Here is a 9373-nt window from a genome sequence, read left to right as displayed (position 1 = left end):
ATATATATATATATATATATATATACATATATGTGTGTGTGTGTGTACATGTATAAATATGTACGTAAGTATGTGTGTGTGTCAGGTGGTGGTGGCATGTGTGTGAGTGTGTGTGTGTGTGTACAGACTCTCAAATACGAATCTAATATTCTTGTTCAGGAACCCGGCTGAAGATGGTGAAGGAAATCTTTAAACACCGAATTGACAAACTTTACCTCAGGGAACGCAACCACGAGACTCATTGGATCACAGAATATTTCAAACCCGGACGAGAATGTTCGTTGAAAGGTGAGCATTGACGACATTCCTCTGTTGAAGTGACGACATTTTATAAGACATGCTGTGTATGAAAGAGATATAGCGGAAGAGAAAGGGTTGACTACAGTTGGGTAACGTGTGTGTGAAAGAGGGAGAGAGAGAGAGAGAGAGAGAGAGAGATAGATAGAGAGAGAGAGAGATAGAGAGAGAGAGAGAGAGAGAGTGAGAGAGAGAAAAAGAGAACTTCCATGGAGTCAATCCAAGAAGGTTTTTATTCCCCTCTCTCTCCCTTTCTCTCATACACACTCATATATGTGTGTATATACGTATGTGTATCCGCGTACATATATATATGTATATACATACATACGTACATATATGTATGAATGTATGTATATATGTATGTATGTATATATATATATATATATATATGTATGTATATGTATGTACGTATATATATATATATATATATATATATATATATATGTATGTATGTATGTATGTATGTATATTTATATATTACACGTGTATAAGGGATGACCACTAGTTGGACATCCAACATGCTAGAAAGAGGTCATCAACGACCCAACCACAAAGAAAAATAATGTTCTCCAGAAAAATTTTGCAAAACGCCAGAACAGGATAAAATGAGAAATATACAGAATAAAGAATTATCTATGGACTGCAGTTTCGAACATTAGGGTTAGGAGTTTCGCAAGTCATTGGCATTCTGAGTTATCTCCTCTTCTTTCAGAACATTGCTACAAATTTGACAGTGCGGGTCCGGAGAGTGACCGGACAATGATATTCTACCATGATGCCAGGGTCGATGGGCTGGAAAAGAGAATCGAAACATCAGCTTCTATGACTGAACATTTTATTGGACGTAAAGACTTACTCTGGTACAAGTTCGTTGAGTTTGGCACACGATTGCTGGTGTTTGCTCCTCAGATCAATAGCGATTTCGAACCAAGACCCATACAGGTGAGAAAGCTCTGAAATGTTTTACACTTCACCACACACGCGCGCGCGCTCACATACACACTCGCGTGCACGCACGCATACATACTTTAAAATACACGACGTACTTCTGTATAGATTCCAACCAACATTTCTTACTTTAAAGTCACTGGTTATCTTGAAACAATCGTAGAAAGCACTTGCCGAAAATTCCATGCTGTGTAACCGAAACTGGAGCGACGAGGTTCCAACGCAAACTTGTTCAGTGTACAGTCATTCATTTGCTGGTTCTTCTACAGAATTTTCCCCACATTTCAAGAAGAGGTTCCAGCCATGAACTTAAAAGGGTTTCCAGCCATAAACACTGAATATTTTTCTGCCGCATTTTCACTCAAAAACATAATGTCAATTGCGTTCCTTTTCTAAGACCGCTGAGTGTGATTTAAAAGTGAATTGACTGCTATGTTTAGCTGATCAAGTGATCCCATGGAGATTCTGTTGATGGATAAGTGTATTCTATGCGAAACATACGGGTAGTTATCTCCCCATTGCCAAAGGTCACTGTTGTTCCTCATTCCATTTTACTTTTAATTAACTTCTGGAGTTGTCTCCTCCTACTGAGCAAAATTAATTTCTTCTCATTGCAATTGTCACTTGAATTAATTAAATAGCTGACTTTGTTAGAAACAAGCTTTACTATTTGGTTTCCTTGCATCCAGCGTCCACAGGTAATACTCGCTCACTCATTTAATGATACATATTCTTGAGAGGGCGGAGGTGAGTGAGCGTCGACGCAGCTTTATTCATTGTGGTTTCTTCTCTTTCTTCAGACCATCATCGAACAATTTCTTCGAAATCCAGAGAAAGTAGCCAACGATGACTTTGCCAAGAGGGTTTTCTCACAAGAAAAAATTTACATTCAGTACCACATTGGTGATCCCAACGTTACATATTCTACCCGAGAATTTATCAAGTCCAGTAAATGGACAGACCGTAATGCCTTGTCCATTGACTGGTCACCTGAAATACACACAAACTTCCTGGTAATATTTTTTTAGCTCAGTCACAAGTCACTCTCTCACTTCCTCTCCGTCTCTTTGCATGAATATGTGTGTGTATGCATGCATGTATGTATGTATGTATGTATGTATGTATGTATGTATGTATGTATGTATGTATGTATGTATGTGTATATAATATATTCAGAACAGCTGAACGCTTTATTAATAACCTCTTACAAAACAATGTAAGATGCACGACATCCAACCACACATGAACATTAATAAAACTGCACAAAATTATGAGGGCATTAAAATTTCTAGCCTCTTTATTGATGTCCAACTCCAAGTATGTCACCTTGCAAACAATCCATTTGTGATCAATGTGGTTTATGAGTTCGATCGCAAGCGTGAAATTTGTACACTTCACGACAGAATTATATTCATGAAACAAACACAACAATCTCCCGCCAATCCATCATACATTTACACCAAAATTCCATTGCGATGCACTACGCCACGCAATACGAAACTAAGCTACAAAGGAAAAACATTAGTAAACAACACTTATATCGTATAAAGTGTTGGCCGTAAATATAAATCCTTACTTTGTTTCAAAAGCACCATTTTAATAACGTATATGAATACATTAGGTTTCTAAAAGCAGACATGTGTCAAATTATCTTTGCAATGTTCCAAATATTTTTTATGCCAATAAATAGATAGTCTTAAAATGACTTCTTGTTAATGCGATGTAATTCTATGCTATTCTGATTTACGATAGACGTGACAGTTGTTGCACACTTGACTGATTCTTTTATACGTTCTGTGATTAATTATCATCATATCGTTTGAACAATCACATACACACATACTGCAGCCGGACGCATCCCCCAGCCCAGGTGTACACTCACTCAGGTGCACAGAACATAGAGACACTTCAGTCACATGATTAACTTAACAGTTCGAAATGTAGTTACTGAATTATTTACGATCTTTTTTAAAATATTGAATTATAAAATCCGAACATATAAAGGCGAGCTCCATGGAATTTACCTCGAATTACTTGTCAAAGTATGTGATTGCAAAATATATTAACAGCAGCAACAACAACGACAACAAAATAATAATAAAGATGATGGTGATGATGATGATGCTGGTTTCAAATTTTGGCACAAGGCCAACATTTTCGATGACGGGAATGAGTCGATTACATCGACTCCAGTATTTCACTGGTACTTGATTTATCGACTCCGAAAGGATGAAAGCAGAACGTAAAGACGGACCAATAATGATGATGATGATGGTGATGATGACGAGGACAATGATGATGATGATAATAATAATAATAATAATAATAATAATAATAATAATAATAATAATAATAATAATAATAATAATAATAATAATAAACTGGGAATCTGTTCACAGTCCACAGTACACACCGATTTAAAAGTCATATCGACAGAATCTATTTACGGAAAGAAAAGGAAGGAGAGGGGAGGTTTGTTAAACACAGAAGACATCATTAGCACTGAGACATTGGGTTTGAAAGAACTATGTTGAACGTAGCGAAGAAAGAATACTATAAGCAGCTAAAAATGTCTAAAATGTCACTGAAACAGTAAGAGAATTCAAGAACAGAGAGAATTCAAGAACAGAGAGAATACTAGAACAAGTTGATGAAAGGAGGAAGAATACATGACCTATCATGACAACGAATACCTTCCAATTGCCAAATCGTTATCAAATCTAAATAAAATCAACTCTAAATAAACCAAAAGCCATAAATTATTAACAGTTGAAGACAACCATCAAATCTTAAAAGTTACTTAACAATTGCGAAATTACGTTGGCATGTGAAGATGTACGTGAAGATATTCGTTGCAGGACGTGAAATTAGATTGAAAAAGATTAAAATCAAAATCCACTGTGCAATGAGAAATATATCAGTCAAACAGGAATAAAATTAATAGACTGAATCAGGGTACATAAACAACAAATGAAAGATTCATCTGTTAGGATTATTCCATTCAGTGAATTCCCCATTTGTGCGATGACAAAACACCAGGTATTCTCTTATGTCAAATTAAAGAATAAAGTAAACAATTCCGAAAGACTGAAGAAGAATATTTCGTTAAGATTTTCTAACCAAAACAAAACAAAACCGGAAAGACTGGAAACTGTTACGGAACAGTTGATGAGGATAACAACTTCGCAAACCAGTTTATCTCACGGGCAGAAAAAAGTTGAATACAGTGAAAATGCATCCACAAAAATCTTTCTTCCGTCAGGCTGTATCAAGCGGTGTGTTTAAAGATTCTTTTTATAACATTTTAAATTTTAAAATAGTTTCAAATATTATGGCTGTGCCGAGAATGTTTGCTTACACACACACATGCACACACACGTGCGCACACGCGCGCACACACACATACACACACATATATATATATATATATATATATAAATATATACATGTATGTATGTTTGTACGTTTGTATGTGTGTGTGCGTGTGTATATATACATTATATATGCATGTATGTATGTATACATTGTAGGTAGGTGAAGAGGGCTCTACCAAACGAGAAATTGATGTGTACAATTTTGTAAGGAAGATGATAACAGAAGAATTTGACAGCAGAGATGATACCAGGAAAGCTGAAATGGAGGTGAGTGGCAATGAGGGTTTGAGTTTGAGTGAGAGTTTGAGTGAGAGTGAGAAAGTTGTATGCTTAACCAAGAAGAGTGAAGGTGAGAGGGGGAGAGAAAAGTAAAAGGAGAAACTGGGAAAGATAAAGCATAAGTGAGAGGTAGTGAATCATAGAGTGTGAGAAAGACATTGCGGGTGAGAGGGAGAAAGAAAGAAAAAGAGAGAAAGATAGAGAAGGGTGCAGAGAAATAAGAAGTAAGGGTGTGAGAAATAAACAAATTTATAAATAAATGAATAAATAAATATACATATCTATGTCGCGAGAGAGATTTGTGAGTGCTGTACCCAGGTCAACCCAGATCAAGTAGAGTTATGATCAAAAGCTTTCCAGTCGTGACGTTCCAATTTTAGGGAAACATGTAGGAGTAGCAGTGGTTGTGATAATGAAGATGATAATAGTTTGGATAAGGATAATGTTGATGATGATGATGATGATGATGATGGGATGAAAGCAGATGAATGTGTAGAGGAGATAGAAAGCAGAATGTCTGTATTGTATTTGTTTATCATTATTTAGGTGAGAAAGATTCTAGAAAACCGAATACAAGAGGAGAGTGTAAATGACCTCGAAATTTCTGTTTACGATACACTACGCAACGAGAAGGCCAAAATACGAAGGGAAATACTGGTGAGTCCTTGCAGTTTATTCATTGATATCGCGCACTTTGAACCGAAACAGGGACTAGATTAGAGTTTATAACGCCTACGTTGTCGTAAGTAAATCGGTTGCAAATTCATGGTGGTATTGTCACCGTATACAGTAAAATCTAGAATGAATTTAATGTGGTTAGAGAGGCCAACCAGGCATGAGACATATTAGGGTAATCTCCTTTATTTTCTGGGCGCGAAGAAAATTGCGAAATGTGACGTTTACTTACCACAGCGAAGAAATTATAAAATGTTGTTTAACTGCATTAAATTTATATCAGATTTTGTAATACACGCTGTTTGTACTTAAAAAATGTATAGTAATTGTTTAATCGCACCAGTGACAAGTGTGTGATATGCAAATTAATCTAGCCATTTCAGGCAACTTATATTCTGAAGAGTGGTCAAGCAGCCACGAAACTTGTCAGGATAATTTCCTTTAATTTTTGCGCACAAAGAGAATAATCAGTCATGTTTACGTCTGCTGGCGTTCGGTTCTCCAGGTGAACTACATTCGTAGATTTTCTGATACTCGTTGTAAGCATAGAATATCATAAATTGTGAGGGGAGGGGGAGTGCCAGCCAGAGATGTATCACATAGAGAGCGAAGTCTCTCCGTCTGTTACAACGACTCAGTGCGTTGTAAGGATTTTTGCTTATCTTTAAGATTACTAATCTGATTCACTAATCAATATGAATAAACTTTCGTATTTAGCAGACACAGAGAAAATGGAGGTGGAGGAGGCGAGGAATAAGAGAGAGAGACAGAGAGAGAGAGAGGAGGGAGAGAGTGAGAGACAGATCTGTAGACGTCGATGTGATTGTGCTATCGAGAGTCAGTGTGTGTGTGTGTGTGTGTGTGTGTGTGTGTGTGTGTGTCTATGAGAAAAAGCATAAACATATGTAAGCGAGAAAGTTAAAAAAGAGAGACAAATAGAGACAGAGAGAGAGAGAGAGGATGAGTGAGTGAGAGAGAGGGAGAGAGACAGGAAAAGAGATAAGTACATAAAGAGAGAGAGAGAGAGACAGTCACTGGGAAGCTGTGTGATGAACGAGAAAGGAGATGTGGAAAAGAGGATATGTGAGAGAGAGAGAGCGAGAGAGAGAGAGAGAGAGAGAGAGGGAAAGAGAAAGAGAGAGAGAGAGAATGAGAGAGATAAGAGCTAATCCCGTGTCCTACTAGTCATGAATGTTTCCTTTGCAATATCTGTATCATTAATCTCGGATTGGACAATCTACTCTACGTAGAAGACTTACCTCCCCTTTACACTACCTTTTCTTCCTCAGAAAGAAAAAGAAGAAATGGAAGCAAAAAAGAAGAAAGCAACGCTTGAAGTGGATTACTTGGCACCGTTTTTGGCCCGGATTGGAGACCCTGAAAGGTTAACTCGGGAAGAGGCGATCGGTGTGAAAGAAGCCTGCCTGGCCGACCTCAAGAAGAGAATTGAAGATAAAGCAAACTTAATCCAAATGCGTTTTGAGAAGGTTCTTCGGATCTCGTTTTTCTCGTTGTCTCTCTCTCTCTCTCTCTCTCTCTCTCTCTCTCTCTCTCTCTCTCTCTCTCTCTCTCTCTCTCTCTCTCTCTCTCTCTCTCTCTCTATCTATCTATCTATCTATCTATCTATCTATCTGTTGCAGGAAACCAAAGAATTGGTGAAAAAACAGGAATGGTACCAAAAGAATCAGATGACGATGCAGAAAAACGAAGAAGACGAATATTTGAAATATTGCGAAGAAGCCATCTTTAGAATCCATGTCCTCGAGGTTCGACTCAATAGGTTAGTTTCGCCTGGAGTGTTTTCCTTTCTGTTGTGCTTTTCTTATTGTGAGTTTAACCTCTTGCGTATTGGTGGACTTTGGTTAAACTTGTAACGGAAAACATGTGGACCACAGATGACTGAGTCAACAATATCTCAGACAACTCATCTAGCAGTCAGTGGTTCGTATTCTGCTCTATAGCAATATGACTAACCCATATTTGCCCTCTCTAACTGTAACCAGGAACAGCTCACAGCTGGAAGAAGCGGTAACATTACAAAAGTGACGACTGTTTTGTAAGTTCGTGTTGCCTCGTCTAGTTTTGTCTTCATATAAAAGATGGCCGACAGCAAATATTCTGCTCAATATCACAGATTTGCTTGTCAGTTGCTTGGTCTTAATCAGTTGATTATGTCCCTTAGTTCCTGCAAGCTTGGGTTTTCACACAAACGCTAGCGGGGAGCATCTACGATATTCTTCGATGTTACAAATAGCCATCAAGTCTCCCCGAATGGGTAGTCATGATGGGTATATTGGGCTTCGTATATTTATACCCCAATGTCAGTTTAATGGTATGCACTGCTCTCTCTCTCTCTCTCTCTCTTTCTCTCAATAATAATAACAAGAGCACTCAGAGAGCGAAATCCTCCGCCAAGGATTAGCCAGAGAGGATTTAAAAAATGAGAATATCTGAAATAAACTCGACTGCTCTCACAAACGAGAATACTAAAAATGAACCCGACCGCTCTCAAAAATTTAAAATAAAAAACAGGAAAAATAATCCAGAATCCTTGTCCAGTACCGGATCGATCCCAAAATCTAATCGGTTCGTGCCACTCACAAGGCCAAACATCCCCGAAAGTTTCATCCGAATCCATCCAGCGGTTCTTGAGATATCTTGTCCACGGACAAACAAACAAACAAGCAAACGAACAAACACGATTGAAAACAATATCTACGCCTTCGCTAGGGCGGAGGTAATAGTAATAATAATAATAATAATAATAATAATAATAATAATAATAATAATAATAATAATAATAATAATACTGCTTTCTCTATACAGGTACAAAGAACTGGCTCCCATGAAGTACATGACTTTAGACAAGAAATTAAAAGGTGATCCACGACTGAGTCACATCTTCCGAAAGTCTAATAGTTAGCCGCACATGATGTTGAGAGAAAGACTGTCCAAGAGAAATTGTGATGCTAAAACGACTCCGTAGATTATTTCTCTTCAAATATTTCCATTTTTTTTTCATTCTTTTTTTGTTTCGTTTCGAGGAATCGCCATGTTTTGTAATTGAATGAAATGTTTCCAAACTTTGCCCAGTTCGCTAAATATTTCATTATTTCACCACAGTTAACACAACAATCATTTTTATTAGAAACATGGATAAATAAACATGGTTATTTACTATTATTATTATTATTATTATTATTATTATTGTTGTTGTTGTTGTTGTTGTTGTTGAAATGGGCAAAAACGTGGAAGCTACATCAGCAATTAGATAAAAAAAAATGAAAGCGATGTCGTTACATAACTTTATTCAAGGTTTCGACCGTTACGAACGGCCAGAAGAACTATTTCATCACCATACACATTGGTTTGTACAGATAAAATTTATGTAAATCCATACAATAATCAATCAATTAATTCGTGAATTAATTAAATTAATAGTTTGCCCTCTACCATTCTCGTCAGACTTTAGGTCATTTGGTGTTATTAGTTTCCAACAAACATACAATGTAGTAGTAGTAGACGTAATACCGGAGTTTTAAACATCAGATATTTCCCTATCAAGATAATTCAGTAGAGGCAGATTGTCGGAAAGTGACATATCAAATTGCCTTCTTTGATTTGGTCCAAACTGACCAATGTCACAGTCCCTGACAGTTCAAGATGCATCAAGTGTAAAAGTATGCTACTACAATGAATATAGAGAGAAAAAGTGAATTTACTCCTACGTATTCACTACCATAATCAAAAGTGACAATAATAGAAGAGCAACAAACAGAAAAGTTAATTCAGAGAAA

At 36.9% G+C, this 9373-nt stretch overlaps 1 protein-coding gene across 1 annotated transcript in view; it reads left to right on the top strand.

The window, feature by feature from the left end:
• LOC106882536 (dynein regulatory complex subunit 7) overlaps window positions 1-8759 on the top strand; it is a 31472-nt gene extending 22713 nt beyond the window's left edge. Inside the window, exons 9-16 of the mRNA XM_014933252.2 lie at window positions 160-288; window positions 1013-1242; window positions 2049-2261; window positions 4779-4889; window positions 5448-5558; window positions 6866-7063; window positions 7217-7356; window positions 8403-8759. Of these exons, the coding sequence (XP_014788738.1) occupies window positions 160-288; window positions 1013-1242; window positions 2049-2261; window positions 4779-4889; window positions 5448-5558; window positions 6866-7063; window positions 7217-7356; window positions 8403-8499 (1229 nt within the window). The 3' untranslated portion in view covers window positions 8500-8759. The remainder of the gene's footprint in view (window positions 1-159; window positions 289-1012; window positions 1243-2048; window positions 2262-4778; window positions 4890-5447; window positions 5559-6865; window positions 7064-7216; window positions 7357-8402) is intronic.
• The last annotated feature ends 614 nt before the right edge of the window (window positions 8760-9373 follow it).

Source organism: Octopus bimaculoides, chromosome 11, assembly GCF_001194135.2.
Source record: "Octopus bimaculoides isolate UCB-OBI-ISO-001 chromosome 11, ASM119413v2, whole genome shotgun sequence".
Taxonomy (NCBI): domain Eukaryota; kingdom Metazoa; phylum Mollusca; class Cephalopoda; order Octopoda; family Octopodidae; genus Octopus; species Octopus bimaculoides.
The sequence above is the reverse complement of the archived record's forward strand: the minus strand, read 5'-3'. Positions and strand labels throughout refer to the sequence as shown.